The following is a 20991-nucleotide window of genomic DNA, read 5'->3' as shown; positions in this document are numbered from 1 at the left end:
CAGAGAATTGTGTTACCGACATTTTAATGACGAGTTGATGTCTGCAAAATGCAACATTTGAGCTTGAATTTTATATTCGCCCAGGAGCAGGTTGGCAGTGGTTGTGGTTTTAAAAAAATTGGACTCAATACTATGGGCATGGCTCTTGGCACCTATCTACCCTCCCCTATTCCTGCTGCAATGTTATGCACAGCAGGCAGAGGCTGGCATCAAGTCTGCTGTCTGGCACTTTCAGTACTGTTTTGGTGGTGAGTGAAGTCCCTTGGAGGCCAACCTCCTCAAGATCTTTCCCCTCCTTCTGTGACTTATCTACCGCAGTTTCCCATACTAGACCCTATCTCCAGCCATAGTCTGGCCCTCACGAAGCCCTTCCAGTTACCTTGGTGACTGGTTCCAAGAATGATCATATTGGGAATTGGATGCAGTACCAGTAGTGACCATCACTCGTGGTGGCACTGGTGGGATCTGCCAGCCATTTGATTGTTCATTAGATCTCAGAGGCGGGACTTCCTTCCCAGAAGATACTGAGAGACCTGCCTTGATCCAATTAAGGACCAGTCAAAGTGTTTGTAGGAAAGTCACCAGGATGGAGGCAAGTGTGCACCTGACATTTATGATCAGGGGTACAGCTTCCAAAGTGCAGAGTTAAATTCCACACATTCCATGTTACCACTATTCCACAGATTGAAAAATTAACTAAATAGGTCACTGCTGAAGAAATGGAGTTCAAAAATATGGGTATTCCCAAACTTCCAATGCTATTGCCAGATACTGAATAGCTATGAAGCAGACAGCAGGGCATAATGAGAGAAAAAAACACTGTTAAGGAAGTAGAAAAAAACAGGAAGGTCATCATTATACAGACCCTATTAATAGAGAGATAGCTAATTTTTCTTTTGCAGTCATGTCAGGAGTTCCCTATGGTACTTTGCCTCAAGATTTAATAAGTAGGTAGAGAAACATTTCTTAAAGGATTGTGAAAATAGCCACAGGCTTTGGTTAACATAGGACGCAATTATGAAAGAGCAGGCTCAAGCCTTTGAAATTCAGTTTCAAAGGGAAAGGAATAGTTTGAGATTCCTAAGGTAGTAATCTTGGAATTACTAGAAGTGCCACACTCTGAGCTGGGTGAGAGAGACAAAAATAGATTGTGAGGCTTAAAGCATGGTGCATGTGGAACCACGATACATTAGAACTATTCCTTGGGAAGGAGAAAACTGTTCAGCAAAGACTAGCTTCACTGAAAAGATGCCAATCTTTTTAGCTGTAAAGTTAATAAGCAGTGGCACCACAAGGTCTTATTTTACAGTAAAAATGCAAGAAAAGGATTTGCAGACATTGGTAGATAAATTGCTGAAGCCCACAAAACATTGTAAAGCAGCAGTGAATAGAGTTAAGTAGGATCTTGGGATGTATAACTAAACCAGTAGTACATATATCTCAGTGATAGAGTTTGTATAATGCATTGGCTCAGTCCCATGTGGGAGACAATGTACAATCAATCAATTATATGAAAGACAACTAAGCATTGGAGACCGTGCAGTGAAGGGCTCTGAATCCGTAGCTAGGATTAAACATGAATTCTGATGGGAGGCTGTGGAGATTTTGAATGTTTCTAGTGGAAAAGGCTCAATTTTAACCTTGTAGGCATTTAAGATTTAGCAGAGCACAGATTCACAACAGTAAGCTAACACAATCTCAATCATAGAACAGGAGGCTGAAAAGGGATTTGAACTACTTTACACGGCACTGATAAATATACAGAAACGGAGGTTTAAATAATTAATAAAAGGATTGGAAAGTACTTGGCAAAATTTCCTTTTGCTTTTTCTAATTCGATCCCTATAATCTCTTTCAGACCTATTTCCTTCCCTCTATCCCTTTTACTTGGGACTTTTGGAATATCCCCCCACACCCTTTCACTACAACGTTCGCCACAGAGCCCTCCCTCAGATGTTGAGGTTATAATTGCTACAAGTTCCTCCTTAGCAAGAAATTTCTTAAAACCCACCTCCCAAAACAAATGCACAGTTCCCCACTAACCTACCTCAGTCCCTTAATCTCTTCCTCCTGTGTTTGACATCTATCTCTTTCAACCCTATTTGTGAAATAACTTGAGACTTTCTTTTAATTTAAAAAAAAATCAAGTTGTTGTTGAATTGTTATTGCTGAAAGACATACAAACCAGAGTGAAAGTGCAAACCATATGTGGCAAGTCCTTTGTCCTTGAGGTGATGCTGTCCATGTATATTTTCTACATGCAGTCAATTTAACACTGACTGTGTGATTTGCTTGTGGTTTATAGGTTCCCAGGTTTCGGTGCTGGAGTCCTGTACTGCACTGAAAAAGGCAGGGTTCCAGGAATCACGTCGTTATGTCATTGACCCAGATGGTGCTGGAAGGGGAGTTGCATCATTTGAAGTTTTCTGTGATTTGACCTCTGACCAATCAACAGGTAATTAGATTCTGTCAAAATGACAAGTGACTGTCGCTAGTTATTCTTGATCTGAACAAAAGCCGAAAATCAACTGCGCTGTTAACAACATAATTGAAAGACTCATGAATGAATAAGTTCAAAACTACAGAAATACATTTAAGACACAATGTAGTTGCAGCCATTCATTGAGTCATACTGCATGGAAACAGACCCTGTGGCCTAACCAATCTGTGCCGGCCCTAATTCCATACGAAACCAGTTCCACCTGCCTATTAGCACACATCCTGTTTATCCTTCACAATCACATTGTCATAGAACGATATCAGCTAAATGATGGAATCTCCATGGTAAACTTTAAAGTAAACACAAATTTTAACACGTATCAATTAAGATAATTGAATCAGAATTTTACAGGTATAGTTATGAGCACATTTATTCTAAAATGTTAACTTTTTAGGGATGTATTCCAGAGGCAAAATGTGCTTGAAATTTTTCAGGAGTGTTGGAATTTCTTCAGGGTTTGTAAACTGACATTTTGGGCTCTACTCATGTCATATACATCTGTAGGTGACTTGCAATTAAAATCCCACTTATGATGCTGAGTGTTGGTGGGGATAGGGACCGTCAAAGGTGGGTTGTTGTGGAGAGTGTAGCACGGTAGGAAGGCTGCTGCTATCCTCAGCTGCCATTCAGTTTATTGGTAACCTGCTGAATAGCAGAATCAGATAAACTACTGTCCAGAATCATTTACTAAAGGGACATTAGTTTATAGGCCCAACTGGTCCAAATTTTGCAACAGTTTTACAATCAAAACTTGGCAAATTTCTAGGATATTGAACTGGTCCAAAATCATCTTAATCTAAATTCAATCCAGAATTTCCCATCTCTGATTTTACGACCAGTCTGAATGATGTGGTGATTAGTAGAATGCTACACAGGCAGCATTGTGATACACAAATGCAGCAGTTAAATTGAATGATCGAAGCTGTATTAGCATTCAATTGATAACTTTCCAAGTACCAGAACAAAACTGTGTTAACCCTTTCATACCCATCTCATTCCAAAAGATAGCATTGTGAGCAGGATTTTAATTCACAGCCCTCAGGATAAAAATCATGAAACTCACCAGAAGGGTATTCTGATAAATGAAGCAATGTTTCCATCTAATAATTTATACCATATTATGCACATTCTACTTCAATAATTAGAAAAATAATTGTTCATGCTGGAATTACAAAGAATGTCTTGTTGCATCCCTTCTCATAATGGCAGTTAACTGGAGATGAAGTTGCTAAATCAATTGCAAATTTATTCTGCTTCATCGCATGACAATAAAACAATGGGATTCAGAAGAAAATATGAATTATGCCTTTACACCAAAACACGTTAATTTGCCACAAATTCAACAGCAACTAAGAAGAAAATCTTGGCCACAAATTATAACAAGGTGTTTACATAAGAGTTTTCAAAAAAAACCACTGACTGCCATGTGTCTGATGCAGGTATAACCATCGTGAGCCATGACAGTGAAAGACGCACAAGAGTAGCTCCCTGTGAGGATCCTGGCTGCTACAGAAAAGAGATAAAATATGAAGCAGAGCTGAATCAGCTGAATGCTCTCACAAGCATTTCTGAATCCTGTGAGCAGTATGTCAAGGTCAGAGCAATGGAAAATTCATAAAGAGCACAGTTTATTATCAGTGCAGATTTTTAAGCTTTCTCAACAGTTTTGCAAAATTTATGTTCTTTCATCTCCTATACATTGCAATTTTTTTCTAAACCCTATGCTTGTTGTTACTTCAATCCAAAATCTAATTCTATTTGAGGGTTAATTCCATTGTTGGCCTGTCCTGATAATTTCCAATAGCACCGTGGACCCACAGTGACTGATCGTCCATTCATTCAGCTTTCCAGTTTTCCCTTTCATTCAACCTGTTGGTGCCTTGCCTCTGAACACCTTTGTTTTTTGTGAAATTAAAAAAATAGCTTTATTATTTGAATTCACTAAATAAATGAAGATACTGTGTAGCGCATGTACAATCCAACATGATGGAAATAAACTCTCCATTTCCTGCCTCCTCCAAAAATAAATCACTTTGTGGTTAAATAAAATTGAACTCACTGACAGATTATAGAGCTGAATAAACAAGGCACCACAACAGATCTAAACAGGAAGACACAACACTGTTTCTGATTCCTGATGAAGACTCCTGCCCGAAACGTCGATTTTCCTGCTCCTTGGATGCTGCCTGACCTGCTGTGCCTTTCCAGCATCACTCCGATCTTGACTCTAATCTCCAGCATCTGCAGTCCTCACTTTTGCCTAGCAAGACACAACATGCCCAGAGACTCTAGTTACCCTATCATACATCAAAAACATTTCAGAGATGACCACCAGACTGCTTCGGCCCCAAGGCATCATGGTAGCCCACAAACTGACTACTACACTAAAGCAACCACTGATTAATTTAAAGGTTCCCGTACCCACAACCAGCAAAACAAACATTATGTACAAAATACCCTGCAAGGACTGCAACAAACATTACATTGGACAGATGGGCAGGAAACTAGCCACCAGGATACATGAGCACCAACTAGCCACCAAAAAACATGACCAACTATCACTGGTATCCACACACACAAACAAAGAGGGACACCAGTTCGACTGGGACAATACATCCATCCTGGGACAGACTAAACAAAAACATGCACGGAAATTCCTGGAGGTCTGGCATTCAAACCCGAACTCCATTAACAAACACATTGATTTGGACCCCATTTACCAACCTCTCAGAAACAGAACCAGAAATGATACTATCCACCACAATAGACCAAGACACATAAATAGCAAGTGGGAAAGAACAATACTGCTTCACCGGAGGCTCACTGATAATGTTACCGAGCATGGTGATGAAACAGCTGACAACAAACCTACCAGCTCAGTGACCAAACTTACAACCTGATAATAATGTGTGTGTTAGAGGGGGCTTCTGGGATAATTGGGGGGGGGAGGGCGAAGGCAGCGTGGTAGAATCTCTAGCTGTTCTAAATGCATCAAAAACTACTTGAAAAAGCATATAATCTAGTAAAAATAAACCTGAATAGGGTTGCAGGAATAAGTGCTTTATGGTTTTATGTTGCTCCTGTTCAGAATGTGCTATTGTGTCTATAGCTGGACTGTCGCCATATTCGCTTCATTCAAGCAGCCTGGGGCTGGTGGACATCCTGGGATGGAAGAAGAATGTTCTACTGGGGAGGTGCAAGTCCAGAGAGTGGTCGCTGTGCTTGTGGAATGACAGGTATCTGAGAAACTCCAAACCATCAGCTTTAATTAGCTGTGTTCTGGACTATGGATTATTGGTTTTCAGGATTAAAAATAAAACCCACTGTAAGTTTTAAAATGGTGTAACATCTTTATGAAGGTAGGTTAAAATGTTACCATTTTTACTGGTTCAGTACGGGGAGCAGAATATTTTTGATGATCATAATTTCACTAATTTAGATTTAATAAATGAAGTTTAAAACCTGTTTTATTCAGAGTCATGTGATATAAATGTTGCAATAACTTGATTAATTTGTTACAAATTAAAGATGAACCAATCTATACCTAATAAAGCACTTTAATCAGTTAAAGTGGCATGGCATGGTGGCTCAGTGGTTTAGCACTGCTGTCTCACAGTGTCAGAGTTCCAGGTTCAGTTCTAGCCTTAGACCACTATCTATGTGGTGGTAGCTTGTGTTTGCATGGGTTTCCTCCCACGGTCCAAAGATATGCAGGTTAGGTGAATTGGCTGTGTTAAATTGCCCATAGTATGTACAGGGAAGTGTCTGCTATGTGCATTAGTCATGGGAAATGTAGGATTACCGGTTAAGGGGATGGATCTGGGAGGGATACTCTTCAGAGGGTTCATGTGGACTTGTTGAGCCAAATGGCCTGTTTCCACATTGTAGGAGTTCTATATCTAATATCTAAGGCAGGGACAAAAAATAGAAATTGCTGGAAAAGCTCAGTAGGTCCAGCAGTGTCTGTGGGGAGAAATCAGAGTTAATGTTTTGGGTTGAGTGACTCTTCCTCAGAATCTCCCATACTTGCTATGACCACTTAAGAAAATTACTCCATTAAGTTCAACAAGAAATAGTTCAGAAAAATAGTGAGAATGCTATTTCACTTTGAACATAACATACTGCATCTACTCTAAATATTCACCTATTATATTAATGTTCTACCTTTGAACAGTAATTAAATTATCTCCTGAAGAACATCACTTCTAACTTGGGTTAAAGATCTTAAAATAATAAATGTCTTTGTAAAACTCATTACTCCATTGTAGATAGCCTGCTCATCTACAGGTTTACATAGAATTACTATGTGATCTTTGGGAAATTAAATTTGGCTTGATGTTATATATTAAAAATATGAAACTATAACATGACTATTCAAAGTTTGAGATGAGTCATGATCTTAATTGTTCTGATTTACAATTTGCTTGTAGTTACAAAAAATGTATTGGAAACAGCATGACACCAAAATATGTAACAAAATCCCTTCAGGTGAAACACAGACCTGCTCAAAAGAAGGCTATTTATTTATGAAAAAGTTTGTAAGTAACTGTGATGGCAGAGGAAGGTGTAGTAAACTAGAAGTAACGGGCAATATAGTGGGTCAGTGGTTAGCACTGCTACCTCACAGCAGCAGGGACCTGGGTTTGATTCCAGCCTTGGGCGACTATCTGTGTGGAGATTGCATGTTCTCTCCATGTCTGTGTGGGTTTCCTCTGGGTGCTCTGTTTCCCTCCCACAATCCAAAGATGTGCAGGTCAGGTGGATTGGCCATGGTAAATACAGAGTTACAGGGATAGGATAGGCTGAATGGCCTGCTTGCACACTGCGGGGAATCTAAGATTCTATGAATGAAAATGTTCTCAATGAAGTAAATTTAGCATAAATTTTTAATGGTAAGGAGACAGGGAAAAACACAAGTCCGGGGAGTTGAAAGAATTCCAGAGTGTTTTAACTTTCATCTTTGCTATTGTTGGTAAAGCAGGAAGATATTATGGTATGCCTGAGTTGATAGAATGGAGAGATTGAAAATAATGAAGCATGAAGCCAAGTTGAAGTCTTAGTGAGCAAATTAATTATATTTAAGGCAGAAATTGATAAACAAACTTCCAAAAACTACGCTAAAAGGGTGATGAAGTAATGGAGTGAAGTCAACAACAGAAGAACTCAACTCTGGTTATACCTGTATTCAGATATAGCTGTCCCAGATATTTCAATTAAAATATATGAAGCATTATATGAATTGACGGTTATCAATCTCTTTTGTTGATCTTCTAGGATCCTGTTCTGTCCCAGGAAAGCTTTGCAATTGTGATAGCAATGACCACATTTGGAGAACAGATGAAGGAATTCTACGTGATAAATCATCACTGCCCATCCAAGCTGTACACTTTGGCGATACCAAAGGCGCACCATTAGAGATGGCCTTTTATACCATAGGAAAGCTCATGTGCAAAGGACAAGCTGGGAGATAGAAGATCTACTAATCTTTGTGAAAGCATTGTTATGGTCCACCAAAGACAGTTAATCTGTCAGAACCTTTGTTCCCTGACAAGAGAGAAAAGGAATTTACATAAGGGTTTGAAAATAATGATTGATCCAGTACGGGCTTAAACTTTATTAGATGTGTGTACATATCTTCATAAAATTTAGTGGCCTTTGTAGTGTTTACATAGCATATAAAGATGTCATTCAGGCTGACTGCTGCCTATCTCATCTCATCTAATCCTGTTAACATTTCCTTATATTATTTTCTTCCTCTGTGCAGTTTGCCTCAACTATTTTATGTGAGGGCACATATTACAATCTTACCATACTTTAGTCAAATACGATTTTTCCCGAATTCCCTGTTGAATTTACTAGTGTTTACATTTTAGTTTGGCCCTAATTTTGATCTCAGCAGTGGGTGAAAATATTTTACTATACCAACAGTTGAATCTTTTCGTGATGTTAAACACCTCATGAGGTCTCTCATTGATCCCCTCTTCTCTACAGTAAACAGCCAGACTTTGTTCAATTGTTCTTGACAGGTATACCCTCTTGGATGTAGGTTTGCTCGCTGAGCTGTAGGGTTTGTTTTCAGATGATTCGTCACCATACTAGGTAACATCATTGCTGGCGGCATGGCCCACTTTCTATTTGTGTTTAGGTTTCCTTGGGTTGGTGATGTCATTTCCCTTTCTTCGTCTCAGTGGGTGGTAAACGGGATCCAAGTCAATGTGTTTGCTGGTAGAGGATGGTTGGAATGCTATGCATTTAGGAATTCTGGTGTGTCTCTGTGTTTGGCTTGTCCTAGGATGGACAAGAATTCTCAAAACTCGTCAAGTATACCCTCTTTTTGAAGTTTTAATTTCTTGTAACCCTGGGCTTTATGAACCGAAACATTTTGAAAAAAAAAATTATGGAGCAGCAGGGAATGTTTATTTTTAACTTGCTGTCTTTTTCAGCTCCACAAAAAAAAGGTATGAATGACCTCTGTATCATAAATGTTACTCAGGCCCTTATCCAGATTCACATTCACTATAATTTGCTCGTGTAGATTTTGTAACCTGGAGTGTTTCAGGTCTATGTAGAATGTTTCCATTTGCAGCACATTTTTGGTTTATTTGAAGGGGCTGCTACTAAAGTTTTGGTTACACTTCAGCTCCTCACTCCTGATCTACGGGCATTTGGTGTGGGAAGGGGCAGGCAAGTCAAAGGGCTATCTTGTGACTCTGTTCCACGGCCTGGCCAAGGTGGCCACTAACAGTTCCAAGCAGTGGGTCTTGGAAGGACTTATTGTTCCTAAAAACAACATGGAGGGAAGGTTACTGATGAAGCAGCTGAAGATGGCTGGGCCTAGGATACTACCCCAAAGAACCCCTCCAGACACATCCTGGAGATGACAGATTTCCAGCAACCACAACCATGTTCCTAGATGTCTGGTATGATTCCATCCAGCAAAGAGCTTCCCCACCCGATTCCTTTTGACTCCATGAGACCAAAAGATATAGGAGCAGAATTAGGCCACTTGGCCCACTAAGACTACTACGCCAATCACGTCTAATATGTTTCTCAACCCCATTCTCTGTTCCCTGTGACCTTAATCAAATAAATACGCTCAATGACTTGGCCTCCAGAGCCATCTGCGGCAATACGTTCCACATATTCACCACTGTCTAAAATTCCTCATCAAAAGGGTTGTCCCCTCACTCCTAGTCTGTGCCCTCAGGTTCTAGTTTCTCCTACTAGTGGAAACATCTTCGCCATGTCCACTCTAGCCAGGCCTCTCAGTCTTCTGAGAGTTTCAATTCGATTACCCGCCCCCCCATCCTTCTAAAATCTTAGAACAGATCCAGAATCCTCAATTGCTCACATGACAGTTCCTTGATGTCTCATTCAATCAAATGTGGCCTTAATGACAAGGGCGGTCACTCTCACCTCCAGAATTCAGCTTTTTTGTCCATGTTTGAACCAAGGCTGTAATGAAGGTCAGGAGCGGAGTGGCCCTGGCAGAACCCAAACCAGTCATCACTGAGCAAGTGCTGCTTGATAGCCCTGGCTATCAAAAGGCTGGGTTGGATCGATCCTGCTTTTTCTGTACAGGACATACTTGGGCAATTTTGCACATTGTTGGGTAAACGCAAGCGTTGTAGTAGTCCTGGAGCAGAAGTTTTCAGTATTACTTCTGAAATGTCAAGTTCCTCTAAATACTTTTCAATAAAAAGCGGAATTGAATTGGCTGAACACTGGCAGCAATGATGTTCAGGACCTCTGGAGGATTACACCTTCAGTGAAACATAATTACATCTCTTTAATAACTGAAATTGTTCATTCCTGATAATATTATTGGAGATTCACTTTCTTACTCTTCTCAGCCTAGGTTTCAGTATTGTACCTAGATGTAAACCCAATACCTTTGTTGACGTCAAACAATTTACTTCTGGAGGTTTAAGGTAGCTTGCTTTATTTTGCACTTTTTGCCTTTATTTAGACAAGATCACGTTTTAAAAAAAACACACTTTCTCAATTTGTTCTGCAACCCCAAAGATTAATGTATACACATTCCCATGTGTCTCCCTGTCCCACATCTCTTTTAGAATTATAGCACTTAGGTTATGTTGCCCCTCATGCTTCAGACAAGATTTCAGTTGTAGATGAGGTTTACCACCTTTCCACAGCCCAATAGCCTGGAGATTAAGGACATTCTGTAATACAATACTCAAGTATATCCCAAAGTTTTCAGGAAGGGACAGAGATTGATTTTACCACTAAACCCAATCAAATCTGAAAGAGATTATAATAGGAATATTGTGTGCAATTCTGGTCTCCCTCATATTGGAAGAAAGTTGTGAAACTTGAAAGGGTTCAGAAAAGATTTACAAGGATGTTGCCAGGGTTGGAAGGTTTGAGCTATAGGGAGAGGTTGAATAGGCTCAGACGGTTTCCCTGGAGCATCAGAGGCTGAGGGGTGACATTATAGAGAGGTTTATAAAATCATGAGGGGCATGGATAGGATAAATAGACAAAGTCTTTTCTCTGGGGTGGGGGGAGTACTGGACTAGAGGGCATAGATTTAGAGTGTGAGGGGAAAGATTTAGAAGGGACCTAATGAGCAAGTTGGACCGAAGGGTCTGCTTCAGTGCTGTACATCTGACAATATCTATGCAAAGGCTCTCAGTGAAAAGTCATGCACTGAATGAGTATTTTAATCTGGAAGAGAGGATGTTTCACAAAAAGGATTAACTATTGTATTCCAACAGTTTGCAACAAATCTAATTGTTGTGGCTTTACTTCCAAAGGTTCATTCACACATAGCTCATTAAAATGAGACAAATTATATTTGTTGAAATTTATTTAATCGTTGAGTGCAATTATTACACAGCCACCTTTAACATTATCACGTTGATGTTGATTTCTTTCAAAAAGAAAAAAACCAAGGGAAAAACAATGTTAACCCTTTATTCAGCACCATTAACAGGAGCAATACAACAGCTGATAGGAATGCATGGTTTACATAGTCTTCCCACAGATTTTGTTTTAATTCTTATGTTTGTCTCATGCAACAGTGACACCTTACAGCAGAGACTAGCAGCTCACTTTGTTATGCATATTGAATTTAAGTTTAAAAGATCGACACAATTTTATCACCTTACAAATCTTCAGTGATTCTTTTTTGTGCACTATTGATCAGGTTATTTCTCAACCGCTTACTCCCCAGATGTGTGATCTAAATTTCAAAACTTTTTGAAAATAAGTCTTCTTCTAGTCTTGAACATCAAAGTAATCAATGACTGGTTCTTCCTTGAACGGCTTTTGCAGGGCAACTGTTCCATTGTCAATCCTGTAAAATTATAGAAAATCTTATTTTGTACATTTCCAATTATCAATAATCACATATGTAAACTAGATCTCCTCAAGCAACACATTTGTTTCCACTTCGCAAATTAGTAGACATCTCCAGGAGAACATAACAATTGTTTATTTGATATATACATTTGGAAAGAAACTTTAACATCGGTCAATGCTCGCTCCAAGAGAATTCCAAGATTGATACAGATTATGGCATGGTTATAATTACAGCGATGATTCCCAAACGTCAACACATATTCCATGTTATCTTGTTTTGCAGTCTTTGAAGGCATTGTTTCATTCCAGGCCTTTATTAATATGGCTTCTAGCTATTAACCTTGAAGTCTGATGTCTAGTTTGTTAATTCTGACATATGTAGCCACCTTCCTTATTGCTGACGATATGGCTTAAGCTTTAACCCTGAATCCCTTTTGTCCACTGTAAAAGCTTGTGCAATATTTTCATTCGTCATTATTGGAGTGTATAACAAAGACAATATAGTAACTGTGGAGGGGCTTTAACCTTTACAGACTAGTATAATCAAATTGGCACACGATGAGTTTGTAGAATGCCTCCGTGCAAGATTCCTGGATAATATTGCACAATGTGAATCAAACAGGGATAAAGCCATTTTAAATCGATTCTGTACTAAGGCAAGATTAATTAGTACGCTCACAATAAAAGATTGAGGAACAAGTGATCATAATACAACTGAATTCCAAGTCTAAAAGTAACATATGCCAGAGTTTCATAAAAAGTTGATTTAAACAACAAAGCAGAGCAAACTAGCCATGAAAACAAATTGTAAGAGCTTTTAGGAGTTTATAAAAGGAAAAGACAAGCCAATGTAAACACTGGTTCAAGCAAATGGCAGAGGCATCGGCCATATTGTGTTTAATCTGGTTGCATAGAAGACAACACAAGTTACATTCCTGGGTGCAAAAAGAAGGCAATTATATTTGAGAAAGACAAAGTATTTAAGACTTTTAAGGAACTAAAATCTGACAAATCCCCAGGACCTAACAGTTTAATGTCTAGGGACCAGATACACCTTTTCTTACTGCTGCAGACCGGACCCATCCGTTTCCACTGTTGGACCTGACACACTTTACACTTGCCGACTCAGTTTCCTGGTGCTAGACCTGGATTTTGGATCTGATTCAAGACCATTTCTTGCTACCATACTTATTCCATCCCATATCAACAATGCTACCATTTCTTCCTGCTTGTTCCTTTGAAAAGTCAAATATCACTGAATACTTAGTTCCCAGCTTTGGTTATATCGTAACCGTGCCTCTACAGTAAAAAGATTATACCCATTAACTTTGTATTTGTACCATTAGTTCAACAATTTTGTTCCAAATACTGCACATAATCAAGTAATGAGCCATTAACTTTACCCCCTCTGGACCCAATCCCACTTCACCTCCCAGGAGCAGATTTTCTGAACCTCACCAATTCCCCCTTGCACCAGACTGGAATGTTAGTTACACTCTACCCTTCCCTCTCCCCACCCACCTTCAGACCCAATCGGCCTCTGACCCACTGGGAGGCAGCCATCCCTTACCCCAAGCCTTGGACACTAATGTGCTATGACCTCTCCTCCTAGCCACCTCCAAAACAGATCTTTCCCAGTGACCCACGCTAAATACTGCATCACTTAGATGGTCCTCTTGTACCCTACCCTCATTCTTTTCTCACGGACTTACTGTTTGACAAAAGCTATTAAAGTGGCAGTGGTTTCACTTCCCCTGACAATTCTGCTGTGAGGAACCTGACAGAATGGAACTACAGTGCCATTTTCTGAAGGAGGCCTTTTCAGAATCTCCTGTCAGAATGCTGGAGCTCTCCCCTTTCATAAAGCAGGGACAAAATGACAGTCTACATGAGATTGTCACTCTTTGGAAAATTTAATCCATTGTTTTACATAGATAAGAGTGTACTTTGTTAAAGATTTGGTACGGTTATGCATGCAAGAATTCGCTTGTGAAATTACAGTTACCAGTGTGAAGGTGATGTACTTCATGTTACTCACTTAAGTGCTTGTTGCCTATAATGTGCAATTGGTGGGGGTGGTCTTGCTGCCATCTCTCTTTCAATCAATGAAGTGAGTGAAACATTTGGACACATAGATTTTCCCCTGCAAAGAAATGAAAATTACTGAAATAATGAGATGAGTGACAATGTAAAATCATGAGCAAATTTGCTTTGCGGCATAAAATATAAACAGACAAACCTGCAGTCTATTTCATACAGTTTACCAGACTGAAAGAACTAATGAGATACTACATGAATAGCATGAGCATAGAAGTCTATTTTTGACAATTCCAGCCATAAAGAGAAACGGTCCAACAGATGGAAAGGGACCATTTTCTTCAACTTGGAAACAATCAGCATGCCCTCTCTTCTAATGCTTTTAAAATGCAAATCCACCATCGAAAAATTTATTACACTCAAGAAATTGGCCACCTTTGAGACTTCTCCCAGTATGCAAAAATTAAAGTCTCCCATTATAATTATCCTGCTTTTTTGACAAACTTGTTGGTATCTAGTCAATCACTTCATCACTATCAAGATCTATAGACATTTGTAACCCGTCTCAGAGTTGCAAGGTCTACCAAACAGCAATAAAATAAATGAACATTCAGGCTGTTCTAAAATCAGATCAAAAAGGGAGAAAACATGACAAAAAAGGTAAAATAAATGGCTCATTACTTGAATGTGTGCAGTATGTGGAACAAAATAGATGAATTAATGTGTAAATACAAAGTTAATGGGTATAATAATCAGGAGGGTAAAAAATGGACATGAGATAGCGTTGGCAAATAGAATTTAGGAGAATCCAGAGTTTTCACAAATACATTAAGGACATCACTCCCTAGTGTAACTAGGGAGTAAATAGCACCTCTCAAGGCAGCCTTTGTGTGCAACTGCAGAAAATGAGGTAGATACTGAGAATTTTGCATCAGTATTTATTGTAGAAAAGGATATGGAGGATATAGACTGCAGAGAAATAGATGGTGACATCTTGCAAAATGTCCATATCACAGAGGAGGAAGTGCTGGATGTCTTGAAACCCATAAAGGTGGATAAATCCCCAGGACCTGATCAGGTGTGTCCTAGAACTCGGTGGGAAGCTAGAGGGGCAATTGCTGGGCCTCTTGCTGAGATATTTGTATCATCGGTAGTCACAGGTGAGGTGCCAGAAGACTGGAGGTTGGCTAACATGGTGCCACTGTTTAAGAAGGGTGGTAAGGACATGCCAGAGAACTGTAGACCAGTGAGTCTGATGTCGATGGTGGGCAAGTTGTTCGAAGGAATCCTGAGGGACAGGATGTACATGTATTTGGAAAGGCAAGGACTGATTAGAGATAGTCAACATAGCTTTGTGCATGGGAAATCATGTCTCACAAACTTGATTGAGTTTTTTGAGGAAGTAACAGAGGATTAATGAGGGCAGAGCTGTAGATGTAATCTATTTGGACTTCAGTAAGACATTCAACAAGATTCCCCATGGGAGACTGATTAGCAAGGTTAGATCTCATGGAATACAGGGAGAACTAGCCATTTGGATACAGAACTGGCTCAAAAGGTAGAAGACAGAGGGTGGTGGTGGAGCGTTGTTTTTCAGACTGGAGGCCTGTGACCATTGGAGTGCCACAAGGATCGGTGCTGGGCCCTCTACTTTTTGTCATTTACATAAATGATTTGGATGCGAGCATAAGAGGTACAGTTAGTAAGTTTGCAGATGACACCCAAATTGGAGATGTAGTGGACAGCGAAGTGAGTTACCTCAGATTACCAACAGGATCTTGACCAGATGGGCCAATGGGCTGAGAAGTGGCAGATGGAGTTTAATTCAGATAAATGAGAGGTGCTGCATTTTGAGAAAGCAAATTTTAGCAGGATTTATACTCTTAATAGTAAGGTCCTGGGGAGTGTTGCTGAACAAAGAGACCTTGGAGTGCAGGTTCATAGCTCCTCCTTGCAGGTAGATAGGATAGTGAAGGCGGCGTTTGATATGCTTTCCTTTATTGGTCAGAGTATTAAGTACAGGAGTTGGGAGGTCATGTTGCGGATGTAAGGACATTGGTTAGGTCACTATTGGAATATTGCGTGCAATTCTGGTCTCCTTCCTATCGGAAAGATGTTGTGAAACTTGAAAGGGTTTAGAAAAGATTTACAAAGATGTTGCCAGAATTGGAGGATTTGAGCTATAGAGAGAGGCTGAACAGGCTGGGGCTGTTTTCCTTGGAGCGGAGGCTGAGGGGTGACCTAATAGAGGTTTACAAAATTATGAGGGGCATGGATAGGATAAATAGGCAAAGTCTTTTCCTTGGGGTGGGGGAGTCCAGACTTAGGTTTAGGGTGAGAGTGGAAAGATATAAAAGAGACCTACGAGGCAACATTTTCACACAGAGGGTGGTACGTGTATGGAATGAGCTGCCAGAGGAAGTGGTGGAGGCTGGTACAATTGCAACATTTAAGAGGCATAGGAAGGGTTTGGAGGGATATGCACCAGGTGCTGGCAGGTGGGACTAGATTGGGTTGGGATATCTGGTCGGCATGGACGGGCTGGACCGAAGGGTCTGTTTCCGTGCTGTACATCTCTATGACTTTATGACTCCAGAGGCATGGCTATGATATAATCAAAGCTGGGAACTAAGTATTCAGTGATTTTTGACTTTTCAAAGGAAAAAGCAGGAAGAGACGGTAGCATTGTTGGTATGGCATGAAATAAGTATGGTAGCAAGAAGTGATCTTGAATCAGAGATCCAAAATCCATATAGGAAGAAGAAATAAAAAAATGGAAGAAATGCACTGGTGGCAGGAGTCTTTAACATAATGACATGATGTAACAGATAATAGGTCAGGAAATAATGAGGACAATAATTATGAGTGAACTTAACTTTTACATAGGTTGGGATAGTCAGATTAGCAGAGGAAAACTATATAAATGATTTGGATGTGAACATAGTAGGTAATTTAGTAAGTTTGCAGAAGACACTAAAAATTGGAGGAACATAAAACATTACAGCACAGTACAGCCCCTTTGACCCTCAATGTTGCGCCATTTTGTGAAACCAAGCCGAAGTCCATTTATCTTACATTATTCCAACCTCATCCATATGCCTATCCAGTGACCACTTAAATGCCTGTAAAGTTGGAGGATCTGCAACATTCCACGCCCCTACTACTTTCTGAGGAAAGAAACTATCTCTGACATCTGTCCAATATCCACCACCCCTCAATTTGAAGCTATGCCCCTTCATGCTAGCCATTACCATCCTAGGAAAAAGGCTCTCCCTGTCCACCTGATCTAACCCTCTGATTATCTTTTATATCTCAGTTAAGTCACCTCTCAACCTTCTACTCTAGCCTCAAGTCCCTCAACCTTTTCTTATAAGGCTTTCCCTCCATACTAGGCAACATCCTAGTAAATCTCCTCTAATCTCTTTCTAAAGCTTCCACATCCTTCCTATAAAGTGGTGACCTGAACTGCACGCAATACTCCAAGTGCGGTTGCACCAGAGTTTTGTACAGCTGCAGCATGACTTCATGGCTCAAAAACTCAATCCCTCTACCAATAAAAGCTAACACACCCATATGCCTTCTTAACAGCCCTATCAATCTGGATGGCAACTTTGAGGTGTCTATGTAATTATCAAAACTAATTTCACATAGAATTTATTTGCCATCTAAAGGGAAGATGGATAACTTTTCCACTGTGCCCAAAGATTCCTGTTCGACACGCAAATCTGAACAGAAGAGTAAATACCTTTTTTTTCCCCCATGTCAGGTGGGTGGGAAAGGGAACAAGTTGAGGCTTTTAGTGTTGTCAATACTCACTTCACAGCAGTGATAACAACGTTGCGCTTGGGCTCACTGTCATAACTGACACTTTCAACACCATAGACTTCAGCCAGCTCATGAATGATTCTGCGATGCTCCCGGTTCATCGGGGGATAGCAACGGCTTTTCTTCTGCTGTTTGCCCTGGATTAAATTAAAGAAAATCACTTAATATTTCAGGAATGAGTGTGGATGAGAACTACAGAATCTGAACAAACATTTTTTAGAATAGGGAATTAGGAACACATCACAACACAATGCAGAAAAATCAAGTGTCGGGGTGTAGTGCTGGAAAATTATAGCAGTTTTTAATGATACGTGAAATGCAAAAGCTTCTAGCCTACTTGAATTAGATGCAATTATTAAATTTCAAGTGTGTAGAACCATCAGATCCCCTCATCTACTTTCCATCAAGTGTGTGAACCAATGCTTTTGCATTACTTCACAAAAGTGACCTCAGTATTTCAGCATTTAAAGCACTTAGTGAGGTCATACAGAATAAAGTCAGTAATAACAACAAAACGTGACCTTAAAAAGTTACTCAAATCTGTCAAAGCTTTACAAACACTGCTTTAATTGTTGTATGAAAGCCAAACACTTAATATTTGAAATAAAATGCTAGAAAAACTCAGAAGGACTGGTGAAGTTTTGGTAAGTAAGTTTTGGTCAAGTAGGTTTTCTCTCACCACTTATTGTTGACCCAATCTTGTAACTATGCCCTTCAGGGCCTGACTTAGTAATGCCACTGCTGAGCCACTTTTGGTGGTGGACAATGAAAACGCCCTACCCACAGCACATTCAGTTTCCTCCAAGTGGTGTGCAACAGGAGCAATTGCTGAAGGTGGGCGATTTATTTCCTTTTGCATGTTTGATTTGATGCCATAAGACTTTATGGGGTCTGAAGTCAATGTTGATGACTCCCAGAGCAACTTCTCCTGACTGTCTACTACTCTGCTGCCATCTCTGCTGGGCCTGTCCTGTTGGTGGAACAGGACCTATCCAGGATGGTGATGGGTGGTGTCAGTGACATTGTGACACTGTTGCTTGACTAGTCAGAGAGCTCTCCCAATTTTGGCACTAGCCCCAGACGTTAATAATGTTGTCTTTGCAGGGTCAACAAAGCTGTTTTTTTTACCATAATTTCTGGTGCTGAGATCAATATTAGATGGTTAGTCTGCTTTTGTTTTTTTTTTGAGACTCGAGAGATTGGTGCCACGGAGTGACTTACTAGGCCATTTCAGAAGGCAGAGTTTAGATCAGTGGTGCTGGAAAAGCACAGCAGGTCAGGCAGCATCGGAGGAGCAGGGAAATTGACGTTTTGGGCAAAAGCCCTTCTTCAGGAACCGATGCTGCCTGACCTGCTGTGCTTTTCCAGCACCACTGATCTAAACTCTAGTTTCCAGCATCTGCACTCCTCACTTTTGCCTATTTCAGAAGGCAGTTGAGAGTCAACCCCATTATCTATGAGTCACATAGCACAGAAACAGACCCCACATTTCAACTTGTCTGCACTAATCAGACATCCCAATCGGACCTCGTCCCATTTGTCAACATTTGGCCCACATCTCTCCAAATCCTTCCTATTAATGTAACCATCCTGATGCGTTTTAAAATGGCATCTCATTCCACACACACACACCACTTTTTCTGCATGAAACAGTTGCCCCTCAGGTACCTTTTAAATCTTTCCCTTCTCACCTTAATCCTATGCCCTCTAGTTTTGGACTGCCCTACTCTAGGAGAAAGACCATTTCTATTTACCCTATCCCACATCCCTCATGTGTTTATACACCTCCATAAGGAGAGCCCTCAGCCACTAATGTTCCAAGGAAAATAAACCCAGCTTATTCAACCACTCCCTATAACTCAAACCCTCCAATCTTTGCAACATTCTTGTAAATCTTTTCTGAACCCTCTCAAGTTTAACAACATCCTTCCAATAGGAAGTTGACTAGAATTGTACAAAGTATTTGAAAAGTGACCTAACCAAGTCCTGTACAACTACATGACATTCCAATCCATGTCAGCCAGACTACATGTGCATGGCAGATTTCCTTCCCTGAAGAACATTAATGAACGAGATCAGCTTTTTTGACAGTCAACCAGGGTTTCATGGTCATCCAAAGACTCTTTATTCCAGCTGTTAAGTGAATTCAAATGCCACCAAGTGCTGCGCCTGGCCACCAAAGGGAGGTGGTTCATTTCCCTCACACCCCTCAAACTCTGCTCCTTGATTAGCAGAAGAAATTTGCAGTGGAGGGAGTTTACCCCTGGTGAACCCACCATCATTTATCCTCAAAAGTTTAATTCATCTGCCAATTTGATTCTGAGCTAAAATGTGGAAGAGGATGCCACATGCTTTACTACATTGGATGACATATCTCAACTTACTTGGTGAACATTTCCAAAACAGCATGTGGCTTAATGTTGACCACCAGCGATGATAAACTTGTGTGTTCTATTAGCTCTTTTACAGTTAGATCTTTCAAACAGGACATTGTGTTGGAGAGTAATAATAAAGGCACTTTATTAGCTGCAGCACCAACCTTACTAACAGCTTCCACAAGAGTTTTAATTTCTTCTTCCACTTCAGTTACAAACTTCAGATCTTTCCTTTAGTTGAGATTAAAAAGAAAACAGACCTATGACTTATTGCATCAATACATCTCCGAAAACTAAGCACATGCTAATTCCCAGTTGGTTATTAGAAAACTTACTTTTAATCAAGGTAAATTTCCAGGACATGTAACCACCTGATGGATTTGATACTTGTGAACATCATACATTATTTGCAATGGTTTGCATCATTTGTTTACTTCCACAAACAACTGAAAGAACAACAGGAGTCGGCCAAGTCTATTTTGCCATTAAGATCACGGTTGATCTTTATTTTTTACCACTTCAAATGGATTCATTTCTCATCACTTCATTTCAATCCTTTGCTATGTGCATAGGGCCACCATTGCAATTTTATTACAACCACGTATTTAGTTAATGTGACATTGGTACATTTTCTTAAATCTTCCAGTGAAGGAAATAAAAAAAAAATCACCATTTCACCCATTCTAACTGAATGAGATGCCTTAGATTTTTCTATTTTATAAAATGAAAATTGATGTTTGCAGGCCACAATTTAAATTTTATCTAGGCAGAGGGATTGCTTTTTGATAAATGGCACTAATCCATCCAACTCAACATCAACATGTTTACTTATATAAACATTATTTGTGACAAAATGGCACAGACGTTTTCTCTGGCAAAAACCATCCGAGCCCCAGAGAAAAATGACAAAAAAAAAAATCAGTACTACCT

General features: G+C 39.9%; 2 protein-coding genes across 3 annotated transcripts in view; one reads left to right on the top strand and one right to left on the bottom strand.

The window, feature by feature from the left end:
- The window catches only part of LOC122549850, a 35435-nt gene extending 26823 nt beyond the window's left edge, over window positions 1-8612 (top strand). Inside the window, exons 10-13 of the mRNA XM_043689968.1 lie at window positions 2306-2455; window positions 3940-4094; window positions 5610-5736; window positions 7775-8612. Coding sequence (XP_043545903.1) covers window positions 2306-2455; window positions 3940-4094; window positions 5610-5736; window positions 7775-7971 — 629 coding nt within the window. The 3' untranslated portion in view covers window positions 7972-8612. The remainder of the gene's footprint in view (window positions 1-2305; window positions 2456-3939; window positions 4095-5609; window positions 5737-7774) is intronic.
- A 2705-nt stretch (window positions 8613-11317) lies between these two features.
- Window positions 11318-20991, bottom strand: part of nfx1 (nuclear transcription factor, X-box binding 1) — a 71158-nt gene continuing 61484 nt past the window's right edge. For both annotated transcript variants that reach the window (XM_043689966.1, XM_043689967.1), the window contains exons 21-24: window positions 20226-20292; window positions 17678-17823; window positions 13863-13967; window positions 11318-11819 (exon numbers count right to left, since the gene is read on the bottom strand). In XM_043689966.1, the coding sequence (XP_043545901.1) occupies window positions 11741-11819; window positions 13863-13967; window positions 17678-17823; window positions 20226-20292 (397 nt within the window). In that variant the 3' untranslated portion in view covers window positions 11318-11740. The remainder of the gene's footprint in view (window positions 11820-13862; window positions 13968-17677; window positions 17824-20225; window positions 20293-20991) is intronic.

This window comes from Chiloscyllium plagiosum, chromosome 5, assembly GCF_004010195.1.
Source record: "Chiloscyllium plagiosum isolate BGI_BamShark_2017 chromosome 5, ASM401019v2, whole genome shotgun sequence".
Lineage (NCBI taxonomy): Eukaryota > Metazoa > Chordata > Chondrichthyes > Orectolobiformes > Hemiscylliidae > Chiloscyllium > Chiloscyllium plagiosum.
The sequence above is the reverse complement of the archived record's forward strand: the minus strand, read 5'-3'. Positions and strand labels throughout refer to the sequence as shown.